This window comes from Dreissena polymorpha, chromosome 14 (assembly GCF_020536995.1).
Source record: "Dreissena polymorpha isolate Duluth1 chromosome 14, UMN_Dpol_1.0, whole genome shotgun sequence".
NCBI lineage: Eukaryota > Metazoa > Mollusca > Bivalvia > Myida > Dreissenidae > Dreissena > Dreissena polymorpha.
The window spans coordinates 51,571,108-51,592,458 of record NC_068368.1 but is presented as its reverse complement, the minus strand read 5'-3'; the positions used below and the strand labels follow the sequence as shown (position 1 = coordinate 51,592,458).

The 21,351-nt window shown below is 33.4% G+C and overlaps 2 protein-coding genes across 2 annotated transcripts in view; both read left to right on the top strand.

Moving 5' to 3' along the window:
• The window catches only part of LOC127858346 (fibropellin-1-like), a 142,694-nt gene that overhangs the window by 94,282 nt on the left and 27,061 nt on the right, over window positions 1-21,351 (top strand). The gene's annotated exons all lie outside the window — the stretch shown is intronic.
• On the top strand, window positions 1,695-11,595 carry LOC127858347 (uncharacterized). The gene is made up of 3 exons (XM_052395403.1): window positions 1,695-2,170; window positions 8,858-9,828; window positions 10,957-11,595. Exons 1-3 carry the CDS (start codon window positions 1,833-1,835, stop codon window positions 11,301-11,303), a joined length of 1,656 nt encoding a protein of 551 aa, XP_052251363.1. The 5' UTR covers window positions 1,695-1,832; the 3' UTR covers window positions 11,304-11,595.

Sequence of the window (21,351 nt, the reverse complement as noted above, 5' to 3'; positions counted from 1 at the left end):
TTCTTCAACAAGACAAATGTTGTATGATATTGTGTAAATCGTTTCTATCTGTTATATTTGTTTCGACAAAATGCTCTAAGTTAGTAACTATATTTGTACAATTTTCAGAGTGTTCTCACTTGAGACCTACTCGAGATCCAGAGTCGGATTAAGAACATCGATATCATTGCACTATAAATTGGACATGTATTCTTGAATTACTCACATGATGCAGAGTGCTTTGAAACATATATTGGTTACCTGCTCATGTGTAATTAGATTCTGGTACGAATGTATCAATGGGCGTATTTCAATGAATGAAAAGGTAAATAAACCAGTCATACAATAAATTTCGGTTGAAGTTTTGCTGCATTGTTTAAACGCAACCATCCTATGGTAGTTGTTTACTTTTTTCCAGTTCGCTGGATATGTAGGTTACAAGAACTTAATATATTGAACGTGTTTAAACTTAAAATAATTCGAAACAGAGGCCGTATAATGTTTGTAGACGTATTTAGCAAAATAGCTAAATAGAGCGAAATAAAATCAGATTACATAGTGGTCCTTATGTGCGCTTTGTTTCAATCATGCATCTAGTACCACGATCGGTCCACGCAAATTAGGTACCATTTAAAATATACACTTTATTAACAAAACATAACAAGTCTTCTATGAAATAATGTGACACAAAAGTGTTACTTTGTATTTAATGTGTAACAAGCTTTCATTGTCCGCTTTGATCGATTGATATCCCTAAGGTATAAACCGGCCAAGCCTAGATCGTCACTACATTCACCAAGTTTCAACTTGTAATATCAGTTTAGGCATTTTGTGGAAAATGTATTGCCTAAAGGTTATGCAGTTTAATATACATTTTTGAGTTATTAAATGATGGATAGGCCCATGCGTACACACAAGTTTATACTGATTCATTTAATAAAGTCGCAGGTCTAAACATATTATAAATATAGTGTTGATTTAGTATCGGCCTACACATATTAGACGCAAATACAATTTAGTGTCAACTTTGTAAACTCACACAAATCAAACAATAAAATGGAGATTTCAAGCATAGTCTTACATTTAAAGCGCGTTTTACAAAATTTATAATACAAACTATAGTTAGTCATAATATGTATAATAACAATAAATAATTTCCCACATTTTTTTTTTAAATAAACATAGTTTTTTGCATTTTAAGACGTGTATAGTTTGTTTATCATAATATTCTTGACAAACGTTACCCTTTCTTACATCCCGATACAGCGGACGTATAAGAGAAAAGTGATATTCATATTCGAGACTATTACAAAAGGTCACTTTCTTGTTATCAAAGGTTATTATATTAGTTATGTACCTTATTTTAAGATTATGTGCGTGACGTCAAAAGTGGTAACAACCAGATCACAAGTTTGTAATTTTTGTTAGTTTCTTTTTAATTAACAAATTATCAATAAAATGACATTCTCTTAAGAAAAATCAGTATGCTTATGTTAAATGTAGAATGAAGTCAATATATAGGCGATTCATGTGAAGCCAGTATTAACCAATATCTTGATATCGCGAAACACGTTTTGGACTCATTGATTGTTGCTACGTGATTATCGCTAAACCTCGTCTTTGCATGCATTACTCAGTTATCACGTGACAGTCTTAAGCAGTAGAGTTGTTATCTTCCATAAGATTAATAAATGTCACTTGAAGGTAATCTTGAATCTGCTCGGTTCGACACTTTATGGATAACATTCAAATGGTGTGTTCTGGAATATTTATTTTAACATTCATAATGTGATAGTAAATTTCCAATTCACTTCAACTTCTAACGGTGTGTTCGCTAATCGTCGAACTGCAAAATGGCGAGGCGGTATGATGCAATTCTTGATAATGATTCTGATGAACTGTTATACTGGTGTTCGCAGTGCAAAGAACGGTCTTTAGAGATAGAAGCAGATTATTACTGTAAAAAGTGTCATACATTCTATTGTGGAACTTGTACTGACCACCATAGTCATGGTGGGTGGTTTAATAAAAAGTATCTTTATGGAAAACATAAAATACATAAGTGGCCCGTTTCTAAGAAGATGGAAGATATTCTACTTAAGTGTGAAGTCCATGAAGATGAAAATTTGACAGCGTTCTGCAATGAACATGATCAGCTCTGCTGCTCAATCTGTGTCACACTTTGTCACAGGTATTTCAAAATAATTATCTTAAATCATGGCGTTGATACTGTTTTACCGAGTCAGTCAGTATTTTAATCGGAAGACAACGTGTCTTTCTGCTCTTAACGTCGACTATAAGTCCCGATAATCACCATATTTCTGAGACATATTTTAGCTCACGCCTCGCTTATGGTGACCTTTTCTGGTCACATTTTGTCCGTCGTGCAACGTCCTCTATGCCTCGCTTAATTGTACTGTGTGAACATAAGACACACATATATTTGCAAATCTTTATGATACTTGGTCATATAATAGATATATCGCCCTCGGCCCGTCAATACTTGGTCAGGCACAATTAAATTCGAAGGAAAAAGCTTGTGAAATCGTTACATATAACATGTGTGAAGCTCGCAGCAATATCTGGTAGTGTTGCTAAAATTGCGTTGTGGAGAAAAACGTGATATAAAACTGTCAATTAAATTAGGGCCGACTACACCCTTTTTTAAAGCTGCCATTGAAATGGAAAAAAACACAGACGATTTTAATACTTTAAATGAGTAAATATAAGACAACGTAAAGACACGTTATACTTTTCCATAGACATTGTTTTTTATCTTCTCTTACTGAGAAATCGCAAAAGGCGCATAAAACATTTTGCCGGTTTTGCAGTTAGACCGCTGGAAGACAATAGCTTTTCCTCTAGAGCTCGCATACTTCTCCCACGATCTGTCAGATGCTAACTTCCTTCTGGAAAATGCCCCAGATAATGCCTTCTGGAAAGGCGTGTCCAATTTCTAATCGTCCAAATAATTCATATGTCAAGAGATCAGAGCTAAAAGCCCGCCAGGGCATATTCTCTCAAACCCATCAGAACAGTATTCAATCAATATCTAGTTGACCCAACCTGCAAGTTGTGTAATCGTGAACCAGAAAATATAAAAAAATATTCGTCGCCACCTGTATAAATTCAATATTTGGATATGCTCCCATAAATAGTTATTAATGATTGTGTTCTTATTATCAAACTTAAATTATCTCTCGTTTATCATTGCGATGAGCGTCAGAAGACATTGATCATGGATATTCTATTATACGAATAATGTGTAACTCTATTTATAAACTCAGAAGAAGACATTTTGTAACATAAAATAAATACATTTTTGTCGATAAACGATTCAGATCAGAAAAGTATAATTTTGACTCTTTTTTTTTGTTTCCAGGTTCTCAAATTTAAGAAAAGTCTGGAAAAGACTCCTGTATTGTGTAAATTCACTTCTCTTTACTAAGCCAACATTTGTGCTTCGTTCATACGCAAGCGCACATCGAAGTCAAATAACTGTTTCGTTTGCATTCACTTGTAGAAAAAGAATCCAGGATATATCAGTAATTTTGTCATGACCAATTTTTATTATTAACAAATTTATCCGAGAAAATCCGTATATTTCGTCCGACAAATACTCGCTTACCAGAAGCGAACATGGTGAAAAAAGTTATTTAGGCTATGCGTCGGATTATTCTGGTCATGACTAAGTTTCCTCAGATTTCCTTGAACAGGTTGAGACTTTTTTCATTTAATATTCATCTCAATACACCAGTTACAAAAAAACTTGACGAATTCTTTAAAAGGCATGTGGCTGTCATCATTTGCTTTAACATTATTGCAGGGAAGCTGTTGACGTCATTGACATTATTGAAATCCGATGATTTGTTTTACATTTAGCAATCAATCTTTATTTTTGGTTGTAAAATCAGACATAGTGGAATCGCAACACTGGCAATTTTACGTTTTTATATGAATATTTCTGATTGTCTGTAAAAACAAATGACAAACACCAAGTCTTGTTTAAAGCTACATTTTGTTTTTCATATGTAATCAGTCAAACAATTGTTAAGCAATCGCTACTTCACTTGAAAACGAAGAACTTGCACCATTTATATAAAACTACCAGGCAACAAAATATTATTTAATGATAACGTATATGTGGTTAAAGGGGCCTTTTCACAGATTTTGGCATTTTTTAACTTATTCATTAAATGCTTTATATCGATAAATGTAAACATTGGATCGTAAAAGCTCCAGTAAAAAATCAAGAATAAAATTAAAAAAAGGAAAAGAACATTGCCCGGACCAGGTTTCGAACCAGTGACCCCTGGAGTCCTGCCAGAGTCCCGAAGTAAAAACGCCTAAGCCTACTGAGCTATTCCGCCGAGTACATATGTATGAAGTATTTCATACCTTATATAAGCAATCTTCGTAGTTTCACAAAATTTAACGACAAAAACAGAACTCTCCAAATTATTCAATCGTTTCGCGTTGCAACGCTTTATAATTTTTAGGTTTTAAAATCGTCAAAAGATGCATATAATGGCTATATTAGACCATGGTAAATGTTCAGTATTACTGTTTCCTCACAAATATCATAACTAAAACGAAAATTTGCGAATCTGAAACAACTTTTTTCAATTTTGTCAATTTACCAAAGCGTGAAAAGATCCCTTTAAGGTAATTGAATAACATACCTGCAATAATGCACTACCATTACCTGGTAGGCTACCTATGAGAAAATAACATGGTTTATTGCTGCCCCCATGTAAAACTAAGTTAGACAAATTTATTCTATGCCGTCAAATTATCATTAATTTGAACATATAAAGTAACATATCATATATGATTAAAGATATAATATACAATGTTTTTAATTTAATGAATTGACTGTATACAGAGACTAAATCCATGTCATTTCAAAATGTTCATATTCTTTCAAGCTTGCATATGAAAATTTAATACAGCATCATGATAGCTTGAAACACACAATTCGCTCCATATCAACACTGGCATTCGGAAGAACAAGTACACACAGCTGTATGTAAACATTCTGCAGGATATTATGCTTCTTTCAATTATTGGATACAATGTTGCACGTATTTAAGTTTGACGAATGCAAACATATCAATCCTTTATAGCACATTAACTATGTCAATGTTATTGTTATCTGCTATATTGCAAGGCTGTGTTGTTCTACTTTTTACGGTAAGATGTCCATCAATTAGTGTTATAGTTTTTAACGGTATTTATGGACAGGTCGTTATAAACATGCATATAATTATTTGTTATGCAATTTTTACAGTAATGGCAAGCAGCGTGGATAGATACCCTCGTACAATCTCATCTACCTGTTTGTAAAGGATGGTATGTTTGATTTCTCTGACTGTCGGCTGTTCTTCAACCAGTTACTTGTGCCATTTAAGAGACTTTTTCAATACCACCAGGTTGTGATCAATTAAACAGATCCTGGATTTTTACCTGAAGTGAGCTTGACAATGGTGATGAAACAAAGTTTAATGTATTGATAAAATGTGTCAGCATCACTGACATACTTCAGGTACCATTTCCGGTAAAAACCTCAGCTAAGCAATAAAGATATGTGATAACAAACGGGAAGTTTGCAGGTGACATGTGTTGGCATATTCTACACGCCCATTGCCTGATGTTGAAAGGCCTGTTAAAGAATAAATAAACAAATATATTCAGGTTTTTGACAAGCGCATTAATAGAGAATATATGGTTAATTACTTTAATCATGTGCTATCAGACTAGGCTGATATGGCGTAGAAAATTGGAGTCGTTTTGAGTCCTAAGTTTCGAATTGTGTATAAAATGCAATTATGGAATAAATTAAATGTCATACTTTGGTTTTATAGTATTCATTCATTAGTGTTTATCATATGTTCATTTTGTTAAATTATGTTTTTGAAATATGAGTCATTTTGTACTTAACACTGGCAAAACGTACAGTTCAATTGCTCGCAATTATAGAAGCATAGTATGTGTTCATTGGGTTTCTAAAACAAAGTGGAAATTAAATACAATCCTGAAAATACAATTTTTGAGACTTAATACCCATTTTCCAAGCTTGCTAAAATGGTGTCCAATACATATTATACAACTTGCTTGGAATAGTCACGTTGTCCAATATTCACTGAACAGTTCGAAATATTATTTCCGATGACCAGACGATTTACCGCGTAGAACTTTCTTATTCCCTTGGTGAAATCTGAAGGTCAGGAATTTTCGGGTGAACTTTAATTAGTTCATTTAAACGAAATTCAGTCAACCGATAGGAATGTTACCTTTTTCAAAAAAGGTAGTAAATCAGATGAGATAAGTTCGGTGTGTATGGGGAATGGGTATTTTGTGACCCAATTGTCGACACAAACTTATACCAATTACAGGCAAAGAAAATAACTAAACTCAGACATTAATCTCAGAAACAAATAATGATTCGCATTACTTTAATTTAATTTAATTTAAGTGACATTTTCGTTCACTTACTAGTAACACATGACCGGAAGAAAAGCTGTTGTTGGTCCCCGAGATAAGACATGTATTAGTCGATTCCACCGTCCGTCTGGCCGTTTGCCCTTAAGTTTGTTCTTAAGACCGTCCCGCTTCTTTTTCTCAGAATAACGCAGGACGTATTGCAGTGATTTCAATAAAACTATATATAATTATAAATCCCTCTAACAGGGGGCTCAACGCATAAAGTACAAGACCCATAACTCTTTCTTCAGAAGATCATGTGTTATTGTCCTACAATCGCTGTTTTTGTGTGAACCAGTAATCCCTTTGGTATTTATAAAACTTAACTTTTGAATATAGATGGTATTGAGAAGGAGTGAGTACAATAACAAGACTCAGAGAAAGCATATTCTGTACAAGAAACACAACTCTGTTGTCAGTATTTTCGGAGTTATGATCAATTGCGTGTTTGTTTGTACGTTTTTTGTGCAGTATAACTTCACACAGTTCAACTTGTGCAAAGTACAAATCGAAAATAATTTACTATATTAAAATGTAACTTAGTGTCTTCATAAAGTGCGTTGAGTGAAAGTGCTGAGAAACAGAGACATACCTTGTTCTTCAATACGTAAAGAGTTATTGCCCATTGTCAATTTTATTGTGCACTGTATAAATCAATAAGCATTGAACTGATTGACTTCGTGTACACTATATTGTACAGTTACAACTTAAGAGATTTAGATACAACTGCATAAATATATGGAGAACCATGTGTTTAAGTTCCAATTCCAATAACTATAATACCCTCTTAAGTGTTTTTGGAGATATTCCCTTCTTCAATTTCTTGTATAAAGCCAAACTAAGAACGTATATTGTATAGTGCATAAAATGACCCCAAAGTATTAAAGAGGTTCAAATTAAACCTCATACAATAATTTACGACTTCAAAAGGAAGTTAGGAATTCAAACATCACATTTTTTTCTTTGATTTTCATGGCAAAATTTCCTTTCCATGGTAATACTACATACAATTACAATTATACAATTGGTTTTAATTAGCATTCACATTATCAATAGAGAAAACAAGATATTAGTATGAATGTTGTTCAATATATACAAAAAAATATAATATAAATATAATATATAATGGTATCTTTAGCCGGCGGCGGGAAAAAATGTCAATGTCACAACTAAAGACAAAATGACGGTTTTTGCAAGTTGGTTCATAAATACGCCATTATGGGTTAAAAAATAAGTAACCAAGACAAATAAGCATGACGCGTAGCACTCAAACTCAAAACTATCTAGGTCCAAGATCGAGGCCACAATTCAAGGTTTAGAATCCAATTTTTGTTTCTCTGCATTTATCCTGAGCGTACTTTTATCCATCAAAAATAAATTTTGAAATAACTTGTAAGGCGTAAAACGCCTTTGTTTCCTGCAAGAACCATGTACATAGGTAAATGTCAATGCAACAATGTCAATGTAATGTTTAGTTTTACATTTAAGGAATAATTTCATAACAGTTTATCCGGAGCACAACTTTGATCAGTATGGATGAACTAAGAACCAAATCATTAAGCTCAAGAGTCGTTAAAATTCAATATAGTACTTTCAAATTTACAAAACATACTCATTGACTCTTTGTATGAGGCATATATTTATCCATTACAAACATATTTTCAAAAAACTGGTCTTAAGTTAAAAGTATGATGAGACCGGATTTTGTGCACAAAACAACGGTCTAGGTAATTACAGTCATGGTCAAACTTGTTGATGTTAAATTAAGGTATTTGAAAATTACTTACCATGGTAAGAATTATTGTTAGGCGCCAAAACCAAGAAAAAAAGTCAAGATCAAAATATAAAACGAATACATGACTATTTATTCCAAGCCATAACGAAACACAAGATTGATAAAATGATAACGATAATTAGCCAGATATGCATATCATATCAAACCGCATCAAATCTGCGCAATTACATCATATAAAATAATACGAGACTTGGCAGTATCAAATTTGGTCTGCGCGTATGTCCTTACTACATCAAATGGTTTTACTATCGCTAAAACGCATTGTTTAAATAAGTTTTATGTTAAGCGGAAATTTTAGCCATATAACATTGGTCAGTTAATATATCTAATACTTTGTGTGGTGCTTTGTCGTATTCCCTCTGCGACTTTTTGTGATGTCACTGTGATAAATTAGGCGATTAAAAATCCACACACTAAGAAGTGAAATTTATACGCACCCGGACTAACTTAATATTGAAAACTACTAAAGGACACATAATTTATGTGTGCAAGTCTTCTTGAGATATAAAGCTTTGAAATAATAATGTGTAAAATAATATTAATACAAAACACCATTTTTTTTTCTTAACATTGTATTATTATTCGAGTGTTTGCTTTCAGACCATGCACTACAGTGACAGTTAAATCTAAGGCTGCAAAAATCAAGTCAAAAGACCTCAATGAACTGCAGGTACAAGTCCTAAAAAATCTCACAAAAATGAACCAGCTTCAGACGCATCAGCAGAACAGCATCGAATCTCTTAATGTTACATACGATCAACTTGTGAGCTCTCTGGTGGCCGACATGCGACTAAATATTAATTCCTATTTATGTGAGTGTGAAAACAGTATTATGAATGGAGAACATGAAAATGAGCAACACACAGTGCATGAAATTCGTCAAAAAATAAGTTTTATATTATCTGCTTTTGAGAACGGAATCGTAAAGGCAAAGACATATGAGAAGACAATAAAGCAAGTTGATTTTATGGATGTGGTAAACACCTGCAAACGACATCAGACTGAATTGTTTCGACTGAATGAAGCCTTAAATAAAAATCAGACTAGTCCGGAACTCTCTTTTATTCTAAGGTATAAAAGTCGACACAACATACAAAAATATGAAACATTTTTGAAAGATAACTTTCCGAATCATGAATTGAATGTCCGAACCATATGTACCCAATCATTGAACATTGAACAAAGTACTGCAGACACACGCTTTAAAACAGCCGTATGTGTACTGCCGAATGGACACATTTTTGTGGCAGAAAGAGATAAAAGGTCAGTCACGCTTCTTAATCAAACTTACGACCCTGTGAGTCACTTGGATATATTTACTTATCCTTGGGACATCTGCCTGATAACACCCAATGAAGTTGCAGTAACTTTGGATGATGGCAACACACATGTGGTACAGTTTATCACAGTGCACAACAGACGTTTGGTGATAGACAGGACACTTCCATTACAACATCAGTGTAGAGGCATTGACCACCACCAGGGAACCTTGTTCGTCACTTCTGGTACTGCACTGTACAAATACTCAATGACTGGAAAGCTGATCAGCAAACTTTACGAAGATACATCTGGTATTAATCATGTTCAAATCTTTCTATAATCATTATGTTATAAATATACTGATCTGTAGATTGTATAATGTTCCATTTATAGTCGGGCCCCTGTCTGCAAGGAGGATATTCAATTTTATTATTCAACATTTGAAAATAGTGGCAGTAAATGACATGTTAATAAACTGAGTTAATGTTAAATTCATATTCTTTGACATGATTGTATTGATGTTATATTCAAATTACCATAAATGTGTAATTTGTTGTATATCTTAAACTTGTTTGATTATAATAGACGGAATCTTTAGAGTTTTTATTACTTTAGTTATTGTGTTAAAGCGTTCATATATACAAATGATTTAGATATCAACCTTTAATAATGTCCGAAGAAAAGTTAAATAGAAATACCAATTTTGGTTGTTTGGAAAACTATTCTTCTTATATTACTTATGCTCATACTTAATTGCACATTCAGACCTATGAGTTCTATATATCGGTGTCATTGTTACCATGGATCATGGACGTCGGTTTGTCCGTCGTTCAATCAGTTCTGATATGGACACACAACTTTTTCAATGAGGGACTAATTACTTAAGACAAATTCTTATCTCATTGTTCATATAAAGTTGTGCTTTGCACTGAACAGGAATCGCGCAATATGTTTAAGTGGGCTATATTGATTAGTACAGCGTCCTGCGATATGAGTCGTATTGTGTGCTAGGTGCGTCGTCAACTTGTATACTGTTACCACTTTAGGGGCCGCATAAGTTGATAAATGTTAATTCTCTTCGCATATATAGGAATAGAATATCGAATAACAAATATGTAAATTCGTCAAAGTCACTTTTAAATGCAAAAGGTCAAATCAAAGTAGTTCGCCGAACTAGCGTGTACCAAAAGCTTAATAAAATAAAACATAAGTGAGATATTATTTACACACACGCACATACACAAACAATCCATAGGTCAATGGAAAAGATCTCAATTTGCAATCAAATTGAGAATACAAGATACTGAGAAATGTATCTGAAAACTGTGTTGACGGACATAACTATGTGATAATTGAACTATTATGTTATTTAAGCTATAAAACATTTATTTAATAGTAATGATCGTTAAAATACATCGATATTCTACTCTGTATTGCAGTATGCTGTTGTGCGGTGTGCCCCACAGGTGACAAAGTGTACGTCACCAACTGGGACCAGCACAAGCTCCTTACCCTGGGAATGGATGGATCATGCCTGGCTTGCTTCACTGACCCTGAACTAGAATACCCTGGTGGGGTACATGTGTTACCTGCAGGGCAGGTGCTGGTGTGTGGATGGGGGTCACACAACATCATCCAGGTGGACAATGAGGGCAGGAAGAAGCTTGCGAATTTTAATTCAGGGTTTATGAGGTACCCTTGGTCAGTCTACTACAACAAAATTACATCATCCATTATAGTGGGTGGGGATGAATGGAACAGAATCACATTTTTTGAATTGCTATAGCTTAATTGCACAAGTTAATGTAAAACAGCAATACGTGATTTAAACTACAGCTGCATTTCTACGTGTGTACTTAGTTTGTACGTGTAATAAACCAATGTGTATGTAATTATAGATTCATATAAAATGTAATCATATGCATGTATCAATATTTTCTTTAATAGTGTGAAGTGTTACTTAGATATAAATCTTGCGTATTGTGTAAATTCTATTTATTAAATTTTAGAAATGATTGATTTTACATAATCAAAGATGTACATTACTTTTTTCTTTTTGATTCAAAGATGAACATGTCTTGTGCAAAATGTTTAGATTGATATTTCGATTATGTATTATTTGTGTACGCTTCATTAAAGTAAATGAATATGCACAGTATTGTTTAAATTAATTATAGCAAAAAAAACAATCCACCTGCGATGCTTTAAATGAGAAATCCCGTTCTTTTAAAAACCTGTAAAAACCCTTCATTTAAGGAATTTCGTGCATATACAAAAGTTTTCGACACTCTTCGAAACCAAAAATATTTGTTTTACAGCTCAGTTCATGGATACGATGACAATATGAACATGTTACACATTTAAACTTTTTTAATATTTTTTTAACTTACATACATAGTTTCCTGTACGTATTTTTGTAATGAAAATCGATGGACATTAGCGATTTAAAACGTATCATATTTGGTCTCGTGTACTATTGTTTATCAATAAAACGTTTTCTTAGGTATTTGAGAGCATTACATTCAAGTAAATAACGGAATTCATCGGCAATATGAGTATTTGAGTTACATAAACGACACAGAATTTGGTTCAATTATATTCCATGCCAACTTCCAGTTGCGACGGGTAACCTTTTATTTCTTGTGCAAGTTCGTATCATGTATTTAATAATTTATCTGGTGTTTTTACTATTTAAGTTTCCAAACCAAAAGCATTTTTAAACAACCTATAATTACTGTATTTACCTGAATTATTTATAGATGAGTACCATTCATGAATAAACAGATCGGTTAGTTTTTGTTTCATTCCTTGAATGAGTCAGGTGCAATTATGAAAATCATGAGGTTTCCATATATTCATCATTCGCATTTAACCAAAATAATGCGAATACACTATTCAATCGAACTTAGTGCTTTCCGTTGCATATATATGACATAATGGTTGCAATTTTGAAGTGATAATTTAAAACACAGTGGATGGACTAATTTAGACCAAAAAACAATCATTCTAGTTTATATATCAATTTGGAGAGGCTATACTCCAGTTTCTCTGTAAAAAAAATGCTGTCAGGCCTTAACCCCTAATATATTTTTTGAACTTCAACCGGACTTTTTCTTTACATTGTTATTTCCAAGCCCCCAACATTCCCAGCCGTACAAAAGAATAGATTGTATAATCTTGTTAAATAGATCAATTTTCATATCTATTTGTAAAACAAGATTACAACATTTATTGATAAGACAATGCATAGCTTTGATTGCCTGTTCGGTTAGGTACTCTAGTTGATGAGTACATTCCAAACATGAAAGTCATGAGCGTTTCAGTTTTACACAAACATAAATTTTAAGATTTTCCCTATGCAATAACATGGCATTATTTTAATAAACTGTAAGATGACTTATCGAATTGATAAAATAGACTAAATATAAAAGTAATCTCGGCTTTGCGGTTTTAAACAAGATCTTCTTTAAATCCCAAATAAAGTGTGTGCAAAAATGGTTGCGCCAGTTTTTACCACTGGGACCTATTTCTTAGGTTTTCGGTTTCAGACAAAAACATTTGATAAACGTAATCATTTTATACGCCTATGTAAACCTTGAACCTTCAGTGCGAAGTTATTACACAAAAATACAGTTGTTTAAAAGAAAAGCACTTTCCTTGTTCAAAGACGAGTTAAACCAAATTAATAGTATAAGCATCAATCTAAAATCGCATAAAACATGTGTGTGGCTATGAATTAGTCATGGTCAACTTTGGTAAAAGGGGAGTAAAAAGTCATATCATTGAAATAAAAATGTCAAAATAAACTATAATTTGATAGAACAAACTTTCAAGAATCAGTCTGTGCTGAATTTTACACTACTTAACTAAGATAAAAGTAATGTTAAGTTGCAGAAAGGATTCTGCAATTTCAACAAAATTGAGCGCACGTTTAGCGACGTCGTATCCAATGAGATTTCTCATGTAAAGGCTTGCTGAATTAGCACAAACAAACTAATAACACGTTTTTTACACTACTTAACTAACATAAAAGTAATGTTAAGTTGCAGAAAGGATTCTGCAATTTCAACAAAATTGAGCGCACGTTTAGCGACGTCGTATCCAATGAGATTTCTCATGTAAAGGCTTGCTGAATTAGCACAAACAAACTAATAACACGCCAAAGATCACACATCAAATTATATTATAATTTTCATAGACGACTACCTAAGGAACATTTTAAAGAATTTCGAAAAATATCCGCTCAGCGGCTGTGGCGATGATGCATTATGAAGAAAAGTCCAGAAAAGTACATATGGAAAGAACACACGCATGGATTCCCGAAGGAAATCACGTTGCGAAAAGCTCACCATGAACACATTGTGGTCAGGTTTAATAAAACACTGATGAAACCCCTGAGCGGGGTTTGATTTTTCCAAACATACAATTTGTACACATTTTGAAGGGGACCATAAGAGCATCTTAAATACAAAGTATAAAATTTTTTGATTTCGCCGTTTTAAAACAATACGTTTAAGGCACATCCCCTATAAAAGTATTTGTTATACTGCTGACTTCTGAGCGAGGCTAGTGTATAATCCGCCGGGCATTAATTGAAAACGTCATAAACGACAATTAGATAATACCGCCTGCCACATATAACAGCCAAAAGCTGGAAATACCTGGGGCGGACAAAAAGGGCATTTTTGAAAAACAACTTTCTAGAGAACCTTTAGGTGAAGCGCATCATAAAAATTTAAAAGCCATGAGCGATACGGCTCTGCATAAAAAGATTGTCAAAGGTTTTTCACTATATACGTCAATGTATAACTGGTGGCCCCCAGGTTGAGGCCACATTTAACACCACATAAAATACTAGCTTAGTTCTTAAAGGACCTCGTGATGTCATTGAAACAGGTCACTTCCATGTGGCGATACGCAATTGAATCTTCTTAACTCATTGAAAACGTTTTAAGTGCGTTCTTTTGGTGGAATCAACAGGTCACAACATCATAATAATGATAAAGCTATAACATGCTATATACGTAATTCACGATTTGTCAGCGTAATTGATATGCAATTTGTGTTTGCACTATGAATGAACAGTTGGATGCTTACTTTAAGTACCGTTTTTTAGTTTGATTTTATTACTTTTAGGGATTTATTATTTTTAATAACACAACCGAAATACACCACTTATTAGGCACGTGAGTTATATCAGCTCTCTAAAAGTCTTAACGGGAATTAACCTGTGTTTGCGCGTCTGCGAACTTCATCCCGAAATATGTGATTTTAATAGAAATTGAAGTTGGATTTTAAATTGCTCCCTCATGCATTGCCAATTTTAAAGTCGATTTGAAATATGTATTTTATTTATGGTGGATCAATGACATGATTTGAAAATAATTTGTTATGAACAATTGTGTACTAACTCAAGAAAGAAAAAGACAAAAAAACAAAGTCGAGATTTTTTAACTGCTTTTTTCCGGCCATTTTGTAGTTTAATAAAAACTTTTTCAGTGCGTTTTTTATATATATATTTCAGGAATTTCGCAGTGAATACTTATATATTTTCCCTATCAATATATCAAAAACATACAAACAGAACAACAGTCGTACATGTAAACCATGCCTTCACCGACATATAAACACCACTACATTTAAATATGTCGAATAATGATGATTTGCCGAGTATTAATTAAATACATTGTCTCTGTTTACGTGAAAGCGTAACAAGCCTCATGATTAGTGTTTTAATGTTTTTTTTAATATGTGCAGGTAAGACATGAACTATTTTGAACACGTGTAAGTGTTTGAAGATATGTGGGTATGAAACATTGCTCTTACAATAATTGGTAGAGTAACTGGAATCGTTATGTGATTCAGGTTGGGCGGTGTCAATTTATCAAGAACATAAACTGCTGAGAGGCATTGAGATGGAAACATGTTTCACATGCCATACAATTATATTAAATGCATTGCTTGCCATAACACGTATTTTATAAGGACGAAAAGTATGTGTTTGTATCGTATTTTCTGATGCATAATTCGATAAATGTGGTTTGGTTTGTTTATCGTTCTGATTGAGTAGAATAATGAGTCCCACTTGTACTTTTTAACAGTATAATGTACTAAATGCATAACATAACCTTAAACAAAATTGTTAAAGGTAGCAAGTTTAAATTTCTGTCAACCGTTATCCCTAAATGTGTACTAAATGTTAACAAAAATAATATACATGTTAACTTCCGTCAATTTTTCAAGATTCCAAACTGAGAAGGAGCTGCTGCATTTGAAATCATAGATCGTCTTCTCTGCGATATTCACAATTTCGAGTATAAACAAAACATTCGACTGCATACTTATTTTATAAACCATGCTTTAAATTGCAATTGTAAGCATATCTATACTTTTAAAGAAATGCAACAACAAATTATCAAAATCATATGTCGACTTAAAAAAAAGTATTTTGCATTGCTGTTTCAAACTTAACTCCATTGAAGTTATGAAAAAGGAGAACAAAACACAGTTGAGTGATAAACACGAATTGAAAGACAGTTAGACGACGCAATGGTAAGCATGATTTTGAATATTTGTTTCTTCGAATATGTTTATTTAAATCATGTGTAGCACGTGATTCGTAACGTTGAATGTCATACGCTTGTGTTAACTATAATTTGCATATCTACCTGATATTGGACTGCCCAATTTTTGAAAGAGTTGTTAGCAAATACCATTAGTTTTACCATGTACGCACTGTATACAATTGTAATGCGATGCATTAAAATAAACATATTTTGGGTGTCCTACTCAGTCTTTAAACAAAACTTACATAACACTTGTTCTTCAAGTTAATGTAATAATGTATAAATCGAAGTGGCAACAAGAAACGCATGACATGAAATGTATGTGTAATATATCATGTACATAAAATTATTACTATCAACTGTGGTACCTTTAAATTATCATGGCGTCCTCGGTCGTTGTCTATATATATATATATATATAAATATATATATAGATAGACAGACAGACAGACAGACAGACAGACAGACAGACTGACAGACAGACAGACAGACAGACAGACAGACAGACAGACAGACAGACAGACAGACAGACAGACAGACAGACAGACAGACAGACAGACAGACAGACAGACAGACAGACAGACAGACAGACAGACAGACAGACAGACAGACAGACAGACAGACAGACAGACAGACAGACAGACAGACAGACAGACAGACAGACAGACAGACAGACAGACAGACAGACAGACAGACAGACAGACAGACAGACAGACAGACAGACAGACAGACAGACAGACAGACAGACAGACAGACAGGACAGACAGACAGACAGACAGACAGACAGACAGACAGACAGACAGACAGACAGACAGACAGACAGACAGACAGACAGACAGACAGACAGACAGACAGATAGACAGACGGATAGATTGAGTGCAGACAACAATTCCTATCCTTAAGCAATCCTTTTAATATTACTTTATAGAAGTACTTTTACTATTTATGTATACAATGTTACTGCTAAGATCAAGACGGCGCTAACACATGACGACCCTAGTCAGTATACTTTATATCAAACAAATATCCCCTTTGTATGAAGAATTGAACGTGCATTTGCCCCTCGCTCTGGTAAGTATTTACTTAACTTAAATCTAATATAGACGAAAAATCTCGTCCCTGATTAGCCTCTGTGGGCTATACAAGTTAAAGCGGGTACATACGATTTTTTATGTGTGTTTATTTGTAATATATTGATAAAATATGTTACAATTACACAAAATAGACAAGAAAAATTATACATTAAAGCCGAATTTCATAAAATGCAGCAACGACAAATAAGCGGCCCGAGCCGATTGTGACGAACATATTTTCCTACAATAACCGAAGCATTCGTCTTTGTATTAGGATTGGAGTTAGTGTTCGTGTGTCGTATGAATTGATATCGTTGCAGAAATTCAAATAAACCGTTAAACTAAGTTTAGATTCACATTGTACATGTATGATATATATGCTGGCGAATTCGGCTGTACAGCCGTTTTCAATTTGAGAATTAAATATCTGGCTTATTTCGCATTTTTCGACACATGTTCTTCTTAACTTTTATTTTAATTTATATTGAAATATATATATAATTAGTTTTTTACACATTTTATATGAATTGATAAATATTTGACAAAATCGTATATACCCGCTTTAATCGGTGATGTCACTTTACGCAGCTTAGTTAAGCCCTTTTTCACAGAGCGAGCTTAATAACAGAGTATCTTCGGCTTTAAACTGTACCTTAGCAAAGTGCTTGATAACTAATTTCCTGTAAGCTTTACGCACGAACCTGCTTGTTCATTTAAACATCACGTTCCGGTTTATAAATATGTACTTTGCATAATAAACGCCTCGTCGGTTGGTTCAGTGCATCAATTTACTTCCGTTTATACGTTGTATTTAAACTAAGGTATTTTAGGAAAGGTTGACTGAGCAACCTAAGAAGTACAACATAAAATGTATTTTTGATTCAGATTGGTTTGTGTTAATATCGCAAGCATATCAACCGTTCAGTGTAGAATTGGAGTACACCGACACGCAAAAAGTGTTTTGGAATACAAGTAAGATTAGTCGTGTTTTTTTAGTAAATTGACTATCTTCATGCAAACATTATTCTTATGCCCTAGGCGGCCAGCGAATCACCAGACCAGCCTGCACTTGCTCTAAGTCTGGTCAGGAGCTGGGCTGTCCGCTTTTCAGTCATGCAATGTCACATTAGCAGATAGGATATCTCCTAACCAGACTGCTAGGATTGCAGACAGGACTTGTGCGACAGTGGCCACATATTGCATTAGACCCATATTCGCATGAATAGCGTCAACTATATGTTTCAGATGTTACACGAATCCATTCATCGCGTACGATTACTATGTTAATTTCGTTTTTAGCTAATTATTTTAAATGAAATTTGCTGCTTGCAATTTAAATTATTTATGTAAAATATCATCTAAGCGAGCATTGTCAATTTTGACAATTTTGTTGTGCCTTATACTTCCTACTTGTCTTAAAAAATAAAACATAACTGTTTATGATAAATACAGGTATACAAACACAAAATGAAATATAATGTATCATTATATGTGTTAAGCGTGTGCAGTTATGAGACATTAAGTAATACTCAATGATTTACATGAAACAAACATTTAACGAAACAGTCCTTTATTTACTAACGAAACATCAGTGATGTTTCATATATCAATACCCTTTAGTATGTATCCGTTCTCACAATTTACGACCAAACACGCATAGTTACATTTTGTATAAAATCGTTGGTAGAAATTACTTGCTGCACAAAACGAGAAATTTGATATCAACAGACGCTCGGCGCACTTATACTTTCATACAGAGATGTTTGAAATCGGATCACCGTCGTCGATATGATACTTAACAAATTTACCAATTTGCCGGCATAGCGAATGAAACATGAGATCACAGTATGCCCTGCAACATATCATTAAGCATCTTCGGTATGTAGCAAAAGAAGATATTTTGGTTAAACATAACTGAAGTGCAAATAGCTGTCTTTATAATTAGCATTTCAACTACATTATCTATTTATATTATACCAAGTTGAAAGTGAAATAGGATTCCCAAAATAATTAAACCACACCTTTTTCCCCGAAAATATACTTTAATACTATTAAACTGTAGCAGTATAACAACTGTGCGTTATTAAGATCAGGAAAAATATAAATTCGTTACGAGAAATGAATTTGTGCACGGTATTTTATAGAATTTATGAAAATTAAACTTACATTATCCCGTTCACTGAGGGCCGAAAATAACACGACATCTGACTATTTTTAATGCTGCAAACAAATTGTTACATGTAAACAACCTGTTGATTGATAGTTACACGGCACTGTGAGATAACATGTTTGCAAGGTATTTTAATGAGGTATATATATATATACATGCAATCCCATTATCAAAAGTGGGCATACGTATAGCGGTTCTTCGTGTACATTTCATTCATAACTTTTAACTTCTACAGTATCTTTGGATTTCTTCTCGCCAGCTTAAAATATTCGCAGGGACACTTTTACAATTAAAAAAATGTATCTTTTATTGAGTGTTAAATTTTTTTTTTAAATGTTTCAACCATTTAATGAAAACTTTTAAACGATATTTGTTTTACTGTTATTCCGTCGATATGTCCCTTTAACATTCATTTCCACAAAACAACTCTCGCAAATTCAGTGCATTGTTATTCATGATTCGTCTTGTCAGTATGTCATCTAGTGTAAATGTTTTATTTTCAATTCAGTATTCGAGTGTTGAATTGAACAAGGGCCTCTAGAAAAAAATAATTATAAGTAAAACGACATACCGTATGTCGGATTGTTTTTTTAAGTTAGGTTAGTTTTAAGGTGTTTGTTGAAGCAGATAACCAAATCAATGCCTTAAACGATGGCGTTTGTCAGTATTTCGTTTAACAAAATGTAATAACCACAAAGCTACACAGCTTGTATTACAATTTCGCAACAAATTATTACGCGCTTAACCGGAAAATTGATATCACCGACGGCTCTTCCTGTTTTCGTGCGACGGTGTTTAAAATCCCCTCAGTCAGTACAATGTCGAGGGTTTGATCGCAAGACTAATGTATATAATAAAGAGATGTGACGAAGATGCAACAGTTTCAAACTTAACCCTCGATATTGAAATGATTTGGGATTTATAACAATTTCCGGGCGTACGTAATGTAACATAATCATCAGATTATGGTAATTATTTATTTCTATTTTACACGGGGTAGTTTCTTTCATGCGCTATAGGGCAGGCACGTGCCTATATATATTTGTCCACAGATAAACACAAATGCCCATACACGTAATACAAACTGGAAAGTGTGGGTGTGATATGGTATGTCATGGCAGTAAAGATCTTTTATTATGTAAAGAGTCAAGTTTAACTCAATTCATTAAATAAAGCAACCCACATCTTTAGTAGTTGTTGTTCTTTTTTTGTTTTTAATCATGGTTAAGCAAACGTTATTTCAATTAACCCAGATTGGGTATCATTCACAGTCTGTTAAAACTGCAGACGAAGACACAAAAAGCTGTCGAATGTGTATATTTCTCACGGTGTCAATAAAAAAAATTTTAATTAACATACACATATACTGCCAATTTTTATACATTTTATAGATTTATATAGTGCACGCCAATCCTCTAATAAGTTTCATACAACATAGTTATAAAAAATACATGTTTTATTGAGTGTTTATAAATAATCAATAAAAAAATTGATTAAACCATTTAATGAACAGTTCTATACGATATTTGTATAAATGTTATTCAGTCGATATGTCCCTTTGATATTCATTACCACAAAAACAACTCGCGCATTCCCAGTGCTTTAGTATTCATGATTCGTCTTGTCAGAATGTCATCTAGTGTAAATGTTTTATTTTAAATTCAGTATTCGAGTGTTGGATTCCAAATAGGCCTCTATAGAAAACCAAGTGATGGTGAGACGACATACCGTATGTCGGATTGGTTTTTTATTAAGGTGTTTTTAGGTGTTTGTTGAAGAAGAGATCCAAATCAATGCCTTGAACGATGATGTTTGTAAGTATTTAGATTATGTGTCTCCTTCTTAGATTTCAGGATGAAAATTGTGACAGATATGATCACATTTCTCGATTTCCTGCTCTCCGTTTCTTTTAACAAAATGTAATAAACACAAAGCTACACAGCTTGTATTACAATTTCGCAACACATTATTTACGCGCTAAACCGGAAAATTGATGTCACCGACGGCTCTTCCTGTTTTTGTGCG